This window comes from Cheilinus undulatus, linkage group 18 (genome assembly GCF_018320785.1).
Source record: "Cheilinus undulatus linkage group 18, ASM1832078v1, whole genome shotgun sequence".
NCBI lineage: Eukaryota > Metazoa > Chordata > Actinopteri > Labriformes > Labridae > Cheilinus > Cheilinus undulatus.
Window position 1 is genome coordinate 5912971 of NC_054882.1, and position 12331 is coordinate 5925301.

At 38.3% G+C, this 12331-nt stretch overlaps 1 protein-coding gene across 1 annotated transcript; it reads left to right on the forward strand.

Annotated features, from left to right (window-relative positions):
• The first annotated feature begins 714 nt into the window (after window positions 1-714).
• Window positions 715-12311, forward strand: LOC121526531 (metal cation symporter ZIP14-like). Its single transcript, XM_041813184.1, has 7 exons — window positions 715-718; window positions 900-1046; window positions 4966-5135; window positions 5233-5355; window positions 10317-10524; window positions 11511-11695; window positions 12150-12311. Exons 1-7 carry the CDS (start codon window positions 715-717, stop codon window positions 12306-12308), a joined length of 996 nt encoding a protein of 331 aa, XP_041669118.1. The 3' UTR covers window positions 12309-12311.
• Window positions 12312-12331: the final 20 nt, after the last annotated feature.

A 12331-nucleotide genomic window follows, 5' to 3' on the forward strand; every position in this document is an offset into this window, starting at 1 on the left:
ATGTATCAGTTTAACATCTGATGTGTTGTTTTTGTTCTGTTGTGAATAAAATATGAATTTATGAGATTTGCGTTGCATTCTGTTTTTTATTCATTTTACACAGTGCCCCAACTTTTTTGGTATTGGGGTGTTGTGCTAATTTTCTGAGCAGGGCTGAGGTGCATGGGATGTCTCTGAGGACGTTGTTTTCTATGATTATGGTGTAAATAAAAATGCAGTTTGATGTATATTAAATGCATCTTTGTTTACAGGAGGTGTCCTGCAGTGACGCACAGCTGCCACCAGGCGGCGACAGCGGCCTTTTTGATACCATCCTTCACGTGCTCTCATGTTTTTGATTTTTTTCCCTCCCAGCTGTTTGATAAATGAACGGAGTGAGACACAGCTGTACAGTGGGACATCCTGCGTGTTTTCTCTCTTTCACCTCCTCCACGCACGCATGCAGGACACTGTGTGTTTCAGTGTGTGTTTCCGTGTGTGTTTTCGGTGTGTGTGAGCTCGTTGCATACCAAGTGAAAAAGTCACAAAAGAAAGCATTGAAAGAGTGAGCGCACGCGGTGAGCTCCATGTTTGTTCCTTCGGAGCGGAGCTGGCTGATCTTTGGACCTGATCAGAGCTGATTGATCCTCAGAGAGCTGCTGAAATCTCCTCACCAGGACGGAAAAACACTCTGTCTATGAAAGTTTAAGGACCAGAATCTGGATCTGTGCAGCCATGGGTCGGACTGAGCTGAGCCTCCTCACTGTCCGGACTTCATGATGTTAGAGAGGAGCTCATCCTGCACAGAGATTATTTAAAGGAAACCCACTTCAACAGCGGAGATGTTGAACTCTAATACTTTTATAACGGGCCTTTTGCTTTTTATTTCCAAGTGTCAGAGTATAAATGTGACTGACCAGAGTGGACATGTGTTTTTAGAGAATATTTTGCGCTTCTATGGAGAAAATCAGTCCATTTCTACGGAGAACCTGGAGAATTTACTGCTGTTAATCTCAGAGAGGAGGTCTGGTTCTGTAACAGAGGAGAATCCACTGGGAAACCAAGCGGTGAGTAAAAACAAATCTTTAATTTTAGCACTCTTGTTACGTTTTAGTGACCATTTATACAGTGGAGTAAAAATACACGCCTATCATTGCTTTACTGAAGTTTGAAACACTATTATTGAGCAGTTATTATGCTTTATTGCAGTTTTTTACACTTAGAAACTATTTTATGATGTCATTGTACAGATTTTATACTGCAATAATTACTCTTTGAATACAATACAGCCCTAAATAGCCACTTTATGCATTTATACTAAACTTTTACATCCTTAACTTGTTTTTAAATCCAATATAAAGCCTGTTTTACTGCATTTAAATTAATAACTTCTGCTTTAATTAATTAATAGATGCAATAAAACTTCTCCCCTAGGCATTTCTTATTATAGCTTTCTTGTGCTGTGAAAAATGTTAGTTAGGTATATCTGTATAAAAACCCATCCTGACTGGTAGATTTAGGTCACTTTCTATATATTATAAATTATCAGTACACTATATTTAGCAGTAAAATTGAAAAAAAAAATTTCTCTGTCTTTTTCTATTCATAGGCCTGTAAAATTAAATTATTCTGCTTTTTTGGAAGCAGTTTGTGCCTCAAAGGCATGTCCATGACACTTTTATTAAAATAGTTCTTTGCTTTTCTGTTCATTTCTGTTGTAACTGGCCAATCAGTTTGTAAATTTCTTCAAGTATAAAAATGTCAAATTTTCCTAAGATATCCTTAATAAGTCATACAATCTGAAAAAGTAAGGAGTGAAAATAACTAGAAAAAAGTCAGGAATGTGAGTGAATGAATTGATTTGTGTTTTAATTTCATATTTTCAATTTTAGCATCTCACAATGGCAACTTAAAATTGGGATTTTGACTTATTATTTCGTACTTTGAGCATTTCAACTCATAATTTTGCCTTCTTTTATAATATGTATTTGATGTTTTTAATGTATTTATAGATGCAACAACAATTTGGCAGTGTGAAACATGGATATTTCCCAATTATGAAAGGAAAGGAGATCACCAATGTAAAGTACTAACCCCATTTAGTATTTGATTACTGATAAAGTCTGATGTTATTGTCTGGGGATAAATACTGTTGACTGACATGTTTTTTTTAACACTTTAGTTGTCTGGCTGTTGAGGTTTAAAAGTATAAGAGGAGTCTTTAATAAAGGTTGTTTTAATCTGTAACATTAATGGCGGTGTTTTCACTTTCTTGTCCGGTACATTTTGTTAAAATAGCTAAAACACTTTGATTGATACAGGCTAAATTTGACTGAAGTCTTGTAGGTATTAAACTATCAAGATTTGGTTGAGCAAACCTTCGTCTTAGAGCATCTTTTCTGATGATTATTCTTATATAATATTATATGTGCCACTATGCATCTTTTTTTGTGATAATGGGGGATTTTTGGTTTAATTAATGAGCTTTTTTATCAGATCTTTGCCCATTTATGACATGATTTCAAATTTTTGTTTTTTCCCTTTTTTTTCCCTTTGCATTTCTTTTAATAAAGAAATGTCCCATTCTGATCCAACTACAGGCTAGTCCAGCGATACTCAACATGTGGCTCTTTTGTGATGATTTGTGGCTCTTTTATGTCTTTATTGATTTGAAATATTTTTCCCCCAGAAAAGATCAACTTTTAACTCAGAAACTGTACATTGCAAGTAACATTAATCAGTTTGTTTCCCACTCTTGTACAGTTGGCTTAAATTTTCAGCCTTTATTTTTTTGTTTGTATATTTCCATTGCCCTTATTGCAATTTTCCCCCCTTTTTGCCACCTTTGATCTATTATTACAGCTTTTTAAGTCCAAGTTTGCCTCTTCTTTTGCCCCTTTTCACCTGTTTTTTTCTGGGGGTTTTTTGTCTTGTTTTTTGCTATCGGCAATTCTTTTTCCATTTTTTGCCATGTTTTGCCCTTTTCACCCATTTAAGCTGCCTTTTTCCATTGAATGCCACTTTTTCCCATTTTTGCCACATATGTCCAATTTATTCTCTTTTAGTCTCAACGTTTGCCACATTTTTTGTTTTTTTTTACCATTTTGCCACCTGCAAATCATTTTTAAATCATATTTGCCACTTTTTCTCCTCATTTTTGCCAATTTTCACCTATTTCTTGCCATTTCTTTGCCAGTTTTTGACCATTTTGCCATTTTTATCTGTTTTTTCACTCATTTTTGCCTCATTTCTACAATTTTTGACCAATTTTGCCACATGTAACTCATTTTTTATCAAATTTGGCCATATTTCACCAGTTTTTTTTTGCTTTTTGCTGTTTTCAATTTTTCCCCGTTTTGCACATTCAAGCAGCCTTTTGCCATTGAATGCCACTTTTGCCCCTTTTGGTTACTAATTTTTGCCACCTTTAACTTAGTTTTTAATTCATTTTTGACACTTTTTCTCCACGTTTTGGCCAACTTTCACCCACTTTTTGCCACCTGTTTGCCGCTTTTTGACCATTTCACCACTTTAACTCATATTGCTACTTTAACCCATTTTCACTACTTAGATTGTTGCTCTTGCAAAGGTATTTTTTAACAATTTGGTTCTTTGGTTAAGCAGGGTTGAGTAACACTGGGCTAGTCACTTCATCTAAGCCACCACCTCTTCCAGCGGTAGTCACAGGCAGTCACTGGTTAATCAGTGTTCCTGGCTATCATTACATCAAGAAGACAAAAGAACACTCCTTGCAACTCAGAATAAAAGGTTATTGAAAAGTATAAGTCAGGGGATGGATACAAAAAGAATTCCAAGGCACTGAACATCCTCTGGAGTTCAGTTAAATCATCATCAGGAAATTAAGGACTATGGCACATGTGTAAATCTGCCTAGATCTGAGTGAGTGTGCAAGAAGGAGACTAGTGAGAGAGGCCACCAAGACACCTATGACTACTCTGAAGGTGTTCCAAGCTTCAGCAGCTGAGATGGGAGAGACTCTGCAGACAACAGAACAGCGTTCTTCAGCAGTCAAAGCTTTATGGGAGAGTAGCAAAGAGAAAGACACTGTTGAAGAAAACTCTGATTAAATGTAGACTAGAGTTCACCTAAAGGCACATGGGAGACTCCATGGTCAAGTGGGAGAAAGTTCTTTGGTCTGATGAGACCAATTCCCACTGTGAAGCATGGTGGTGGCAGCATCATGCTGTGAGGATGCTTCTCAGCAGCCAGCCCTCGAAGGCTTGGAAAGGTAGATGGTAAAATGACAATTTTCGTCAGTCTGCAAGAGAGCTACAGCTTGGGAGAAGACTTATTTCCAGCAAGACACCCAAGGGAGTGAATACTTTTTATAGGCACTGTGTGTCTTATTTTCAGCTATTCTGAACAAACTGTCATTGCACTCATAAATAAGGGGGGTGGGAGGGCTTTCTTGGGGCCCAGAGAATGGGGGCCTCTGAGGGTCAACAAAAACACTGCTCATTTTAAAGCAAAGCTGTAATAACAGCATAAATTCTCCAAAAGGAGACAGACGTTAGCCAGGAGGAGGCTAGCATCAACACTACTGATCTGATCCACATGCATTTATATTATTATTAAAACACGTCTATTTAGGGCCTGTTCCCTTTAGTTTACAGAGGCTGAGTCATTTCTGTGGGCAGGCTTGCTCATAGAAACGTGTGTCCTACCTTATTGACAGAACTTGGGCCAAAAAACATTGGATGACCTCCAAATGGTCACTAGTACACAGCCCACATGACCATAAATGTTTGTAGATTGTTTCCTGTTGGTGAAATCTTGTACATTTGTTGTTTTGAACACATACCATGTAGAAAAATCCAGCAAATGTTAAAATCTGAGCAGGGACAGAGTCATAAAGGAACTCAAACATGCCAGCATCAGGACAGGATGTAGACATCAGCTACATGAACTTCCGCCTAAAAACATGAACTCTTACTAACTGTTTATCCTTGTTTTGTGCTCTGACAGTGTGGGGTTACGGCTTTCTGGCGGTCACTGTCATCAACTTGGCGTCCCTGCTCGGTCTCCTGCTGATCCCCTTCACCAAGAAGTCCTACTTCCCCAAAGTGCTGACCTACTTCATCGGCCTCGCCATCGGGACGCTTTTCTCCAACGCTGTCCTGCAGCTCATCCCGGAGGTTTGTGAGAGATGGAGGGAGTTAAATCAAACCAGTCACCATGCTAAGAAAAAGAATGTTTTTGAACACTAACATTACATTCTCTGTTCATCCCCAGGCTCTGGGTTTTGACCCCAAAGCTGATAACTATGTGGCGAATGCTGTGGGGATATTTGCAGGGTTTTATATTCTCTTCTTTGTGGAGAAGATTCTGAAAATGACGCTCCGGGTCGACCATGAGGTGAGATAGCAGAGCCATAAATGTGAATGCTGTATCACAGCAATATCATTAATTCCTGCTGTATAACTTCCTGTGAACAGCTCTGTTTGTTGGCTAATTTAGAGACTAACCAGGGATTACCGAGAGAACAATCTCAACATTCAGGACTCATGCAGTGTAAACATTTTTATCTCTTTACATAAAGAACAGGTACATGAGACTGGAGATAATGACTCTGAGAATATATCACTGCAGATTTTAGTGAGTCCCTGTTATGCAGTTTTTAGGAAGATTCTGGCAGGGGTGTAGCGAAGGATTTTGGGACCTCAGAAAGCCAAGCAACAAATGTTGCATTTTGATATATTTATGAACTATAATTTCTCTATAAAACCCAGCAATGTTTTTACTCTGGTACTGAAATTACCTTCACTAACTACACACTAGACTTTATAGAGTCCTGGACACTCACAAAAGAAGCACACAAGTAAAAAATCCAGGACAAAAACACATATATCTCTGCAGCTCCAGCTTGGAGAATCTCACGGATAGGTCTGTTGAGAAGGGAAGGAAGGGGCTCTCTCTGTCAAGTCATAATGGTAGAATTATTAGTGTTAGCAGTAAGGAACACTGTTTATGCTAAAAGTGACCAAACGGGACAGAGAGAAAAGTATGACACTTTAGACAGCACAATGCTCCAGGCAAGAAAAGGTTAACACCTTAGAGCCATTAACTAAACCAGAGGTTCCCAAACTTTTAAGCCTGAGACCCCCAAAATAACGGGGTCGGGGATCGGACCCCCACCTTCCCTCAAGGGGGATAAAGTGCACAATGTTGCACAAAGCATCATGCACAAAACAAATATTTTAGGTTATTCTATTAACTTTAACTTTCATTTAAGCACAAATATCACTTGATAATTATGTTGTTATATTTAATTGAACTTGTTTTAATTATATATTTAAACAACAATTATGATTTTAAATCATACTAAGTTTTTCCTTGTTTTTTGGAAAGCATCCCGCAACCCCCCTGGGGGTCCAGACCCCCACTGAGGGAACCACTGAACTAAACCACAGTGCACTCACTTTTCTTTGTCAAGAGCTGAATTTATAGTGTTTAGAGGTGGACTAGCAATCAACTTTATTTATGTAGCACATTTCATTACAGAAAAGCTCAATGCGCTTTACACTGAGGGTTTAAAAATATCAACAATTCCACAATCATAAAAATCCCTTGTGTCAAACTCAATCACAGCAGGGGCCGGATTCTGGATTCAGGACTAACCTGAGGGCCTAAGAGGGTCACCTTTTTAACCATAAACTGTCAACCTTGTTTCACCGGTAATAAAATATGAAAAAAAAAAACTTAGCACTGATGATAAACGATTTTGACATTTAAGAAGTTAAAAAGATAAGTTTAAAGGCTCAGAATCAGAGAAAAGTAAATTTATTCATTCAAAAAGGTCAAAACATGAAATTGAAATTAAAAAAAAAAACAATTTTTAATGACAAATAAATTAAAAAGAAAGTCAAAATTATGAGTTTAACAGGTCAAAATATGAAATGAAATTTGTAATTATGAAATTAAAAGTTAAAATATGATTCAAAATTTTGAATTGTGAGTCTAAAAGGTCAAACTATGGGATTATGAAGTCAACGTTTTGTGTTGAAAATATGAGCTAATATACAAAATAATTGGTTACAAATTGAAAATGTTAAATTAAAACACAAATTCATTTCTTTTCCTACATTCCTGACTTCTTATCTAAATATTTTTACTCCTTATTTTTTCAGATTTTATGACTTAACAAGGATATCTTTAATCATCAAGGACAAGTTCACATTTTTATACTTAAGGAAATCTGCAGACCTCATACTGATGGGCCAGTTAGAACAGAAATATGAGATCATCTTCCGGGCCGGATTTAACTGTTCCACGGGCCGAATTTGGCCCCCAGGCCTTGAGTTTGACACCTGTGCTTTAGAAGGCTTGTGAATAATCGCCTCAGACAAGACAGAAGTTAAACAACTGGAAGCCTAAAAGGAAAAAAAAGGGCACACGGATCACATAAACATACAGAGAAGTTATTCGTATGCTCTGGAGAATAGATGTTTTTAGTTTAGTTTTACATAAAGACACAGTAGTGATAGACCTCAGGTCTGCAGGGAGGTTGTTCCAGAGAAAAGGAGCACAGTAACTGAAGGCCCCCCTCAGCGGTCTTCGTTCTGATTCTAGGTATTGCTAAAAGACCTTCACCTGACCTGGCTATACCTTTTGGACCTTTTGAAGGGATTTAATACAAATTTCAGTGTGTTGACCAATTCATCAAATTTTTTAAATCAATAATGACACTAATTACAAGGAAAAACACCCAAACACCCCCATAATGAGACCCCCTCCCCCTTGTGCTACACCCATGGCTGCTTGAAATAATGTAGGTACTGTTAGAACTCAAATCACATATATACAGTACTGTACAGAACTCTAAGGCATATTTGGGCCAAAAACTGAGGCTGAAGTGAGGCATGTAACAGCAAGTAAGCCCACCTGAGGCCACCATCAGGTGGAAAATAGGATTGGCATAACCCCGGCCATGCTCTGGATGTCCTTGGATTACCAGGGGAAAATAATTTGTTGAAAGAAAAACAAGTCCACGCATTTAGGGTGGAGTGAGGGGTGGATGTGGTGAGTATGCATGGCCTAGGGCAGGGGATCTCAACCTTTTCAGCACGCTACAACCAAAATACAGGTGCCAGAGACTGGGGATCCCCACTGTACCTGAAGGTGGCTGAACACAGCCATGAACATTCAAGAATAGTCATGTGCAGGCAAGGCCGCCCATTAGGGGAAAAATGGGAGAGCTTTCTGGGGCCCCGCCAAACTGGGGGCCAGCAAAATCATGGTCCATTGTAAAGTTAAGCTGTTGTACTTTATATTTAACCTGATTAATAACCACTCTAATCAAAGAAACAAATATCATTTTAATTCATTTCTGTAGTAAGTAGCTCTCTTCAAAAGGTAAATCCTTTTGTTAAAAACAGAATTAAAATCTATTTTAAATAGTTAATAATGGTAGAAAATGGTGGGAAACATTGTGAAATTGGATTTTAAAAGTAGCAGAAATGGGTTGGTAGTGCCAAAAATTAGTTAAAAGTGGCAAAAATTACCAGAAAATGGTAAAAATGGGTTAAAGTGGCAAAAAGGGGCATATTAAGTGGTAAAAGGGGATTAAAAAGTGGCTGAATTGGCGTTAAAGTTGCAAAAATAGTTGGAAATTTGGTGAAATGGCATGAAAAATTGATATAAACTGGCAAAAATGGGTATATCAAATTGTGAAATGTGGAGTACAAAGTGGTAAAGAGGGGTTAATATTGGCAATAATGGGTCAACAGAGCCAACAATAGGTGGAGAGTGGCAAGATGTGGTTTAGAAGTGGCAAAAACAGGCAGAAAAAAAGTAGTAGAAAAGTTTTGAAAAGACAAAAAAAAGGATTTTAAGTTGGATTTTTTTTTTAATTGGTGGGGAAAAGTGATGAAAACAGGTTAAAATTTGGATTCCAAATGACATGTGTGTCAGCATGTGCTGACCTTGACTCTGTCCCACCCCCTGGAACGTTGGGCCCGGTAGTGAATCTTTAGCACCTTACGACTGATTTTGGAGCAGAATATGAGGGCTTTTGGGAGACTCTTTGAATTACATGTGAAATGTGTGATGGGCTTGATTTTCAAATAATGCTACCCCCAAAAAATAAATTTAAAATCTGTGAAGCTGACATGCCATGTTCAGTCAGGTTGTGAGTGATTGTTTTGCACAGTAATTCTTTTGTGGTAAACAGGCATTTTGTCACCACGGAGTCTCTAAAGCGAGGCCCAGAGGCTCTGTTTAGGTCCCCGTGCTCTCAGGTTTCTCATTACAAATACTTCATCCTTTATATTTGTAATTGAAGAATTCCAGTTTCAAATGCTGCACATTCATCAGGAGAAAATATGTCTTGTTGTTTAAAGAGAAGGGCACGCTTTGCCCATTAAAGCTTAACATGTCCTCACAGTGATGCCCAGACTTGGAGGAAGCTTTGAAATCTGGGATTTGTGATTCTCTTACCAACATTTGGGTTTTTAGGATGGTTTCTGTTGAGATGTGTGCAGGATGAACCACTCTAACCAAATACTGTATAAAGCATGGACATGGTTTCACTTATTGGCTCTGCAGAGGCATTTTGAACCCCAATGATGGAGGTCGCCATGTTGGAAACACTGCCTTAAACTAACTTTTTTAAGTCTAAGTTTGAGCTCCAATATGAAACAATTAAACCAATTTTGAGAATGGGTTGGTAGCGGTGGGTGGGGTTTACTTTTACTGGAAGATGAAAGCAATGCCTCCTGCCTGTGTAGTGATTAGCTTAGATGTAGCTATAGTATAGCAGCAGTTTTGTCAGAACTGGGCTATTTTCTTTTTTTTTTTTTCTTTTTTTTTTTAAAAGGAACCCTAACCCTACCCTTTTGGAGTGGCCCAGTCAGAGTCCAGACCTGAATCCAATAGAGATGCTGTGATATGACCTCAAGAGAGCTATTAATCCAGAATTCCTCTTGAATGTTGTGCAGGTGATCAGCAGCTAAAATAAATGCTTGGTTGAGGTTAAAGCTGTCAAAGTAGGTTCAACCAGTCATTAATCCGGCATTCACTAACTTTTTCCATCAGCACTGTGAATGTTTAATGGCTGAAGACTTTACATCGTATAATTGTTGGTGTGTTTGTGTTGTGGATGCTTGAGAAACTGCATTTTTCAAATACAAAATGTTTAACTTTGTCCTTAAATTTCAGGATGATTTGAACTTTGGGTTTAAACATATACACAAATATCATCTCATGTTATCTTTTTGCATCACTAAATCCACATACAGAACATCACTGTTTACCTATGACTTCTCTGTGCTATAATCAAATAGCAGCAGAGGCTTTAACCTCTTCTGCTCCTCATGCAGGAGGTCCAGGTGTCAGGTGTGATGTGTCACTGGCTGCGTGGTAAAAGGATCTCCAGCATCAAGACGGTGGCGTGGATGATCACTCTGAGCGACGCGCTGCACAACTTCATAGATGGTCTGGCCATTGGTGCATCGTTCACCGTGTCTGTGCTGACGGGGTTCAGTACGTCCACCGCCATCGTGTGTGAGGAGTTTCCACATGAGCTGGGTGAGGTTTACTTACATCCTGTTGAAAATCCTGATGAGACCTTTCATCAGGTCGACTTCTCATGCTACACAGTCAATCAGCTCTAGCATGCAAAATTTTATTTTGAAAGTTGCTCTGTTTCCTGAGCTGAATTTCTGAGAAAGCATATGCTATGCAATGTATCAGAAATCCTGTAATCCTTTTGAGTTGGTGGCATTAAACAACAGTCGGATCTTAATGTAGAAATTGGTGTTAACTTCACAAACAGGCTTATAGTTTGAGGCAGACTGGAAAAAATACAAAGAAAGTCTTACCACAGAAAAGCCTTTTAGGAGGGAAATAAATCAAACTAAAATGAGTGATCTTTGTCGACCTCTACTGGAACACCGCAGAACTGCACCAAAACTTTTTTACTGTACTCCATATAAATTTCAGTAGTGACAGAACATTGGCTGGGCAATGCGAAACTTTAAAAACAAGGTGTTTGTGGAGGATACAGTGAGCTGAGCTGCAGAGAAATCAGAAAAACAGCAATAATAAAACATGAAACAAAAACAGGGTGGTGTAAAGAAGAACATTTTTGGTTTTATTGTCCTTTAAAGCCTGAAAACACAAATAATAGCCAGAAAAAAAACTTGTTTTTGGAACTGAAATGTTTATTTAACCTTTTACTGAAATCCCAAAAAAGAACAATTTCCATAGAATTTAACTAACAGTAAATATTTTTTGTATCACATTTGACACATTATGCGTCTTTGGCAACCGATAATCCACTTAAGGGCATTTTTATAATTTATCAGATTGTATTTAAAATGTTTTAGTAATTTATTGATCATGTTGATTAGATAGAGGTATCATAAAAGTATGTATCAAATACGATACAATAGGCTTTAAGAAGTTAAAAGCAGAATATATGGTAGCTACGGTGCATTTATTCAGCTGTATGGTTATTTAGTCTCTGTTCTTCTGATAACTTTATTTAACCGTCTGTTCTGTTCCTCCCTCAGGTGACTTTGTGATCCTGCTGAACGCCGGTATGAGCGTCCCTCAGGCCATTTTCTTTAACCTGCTGTCGGCGGTCTCATGTTACGTCAGTCTCGTGTTTGGCATCCTGCTCGGAAGCAACTTTGCCCCCAACGCAATCTTTGCCATCGCGGGAGGAATGTTCCTGTACATTGCACTGGCAGACATGGTGAGTTAGATTACACCTGAGGACACTCCTCATGTGCACTCTGCTGGTCAGTGTTATAGTGAAAACTCGCCTGAACAATCCGATCTGATCCTAAATCAAAAATAACAACATTCCACCTTTGTAAATACAAACCCCTGTTTCAGAAAAGTTGGAGCAGGAATTGCAAATCCTTTTAAGTCTATATCCAACTGAACACAAGATATTTGATGTTGAATAACAAGATACGATAGGGATAGAGATAAAAACCCAGTTCCACGTTTTTCAAAACTTGAAAAGCAATAAAATTTGAGCTTATCAATACTAAAAGGGGTGCAAAAGATGCATCTTCAGCTTTGGTGGAGGTCTATCACATTACTTCCTGTGTTCAGAGTGAGCTTTTTTCTGCAGAACAGAACTGATGCACATTGTCAGAGTACTGCCTGAAAGACATATCTGTTTGTCTTTTTATTCTCAGTTTCCAGAGATGGACAGCATAGCACGGGAACAGAAGAAAATCTCCACTAAGATCGTCTTCTTCCTGATCCAGAACGCCGGGCTTCACCATCATCCTGCTGATCACCATGTTCGCAGGAGCAATCAACCTGGGATAGAAAGAAGGAGAGAGAGAAAATAAACTGGAAATAACGAGCTGCTTCC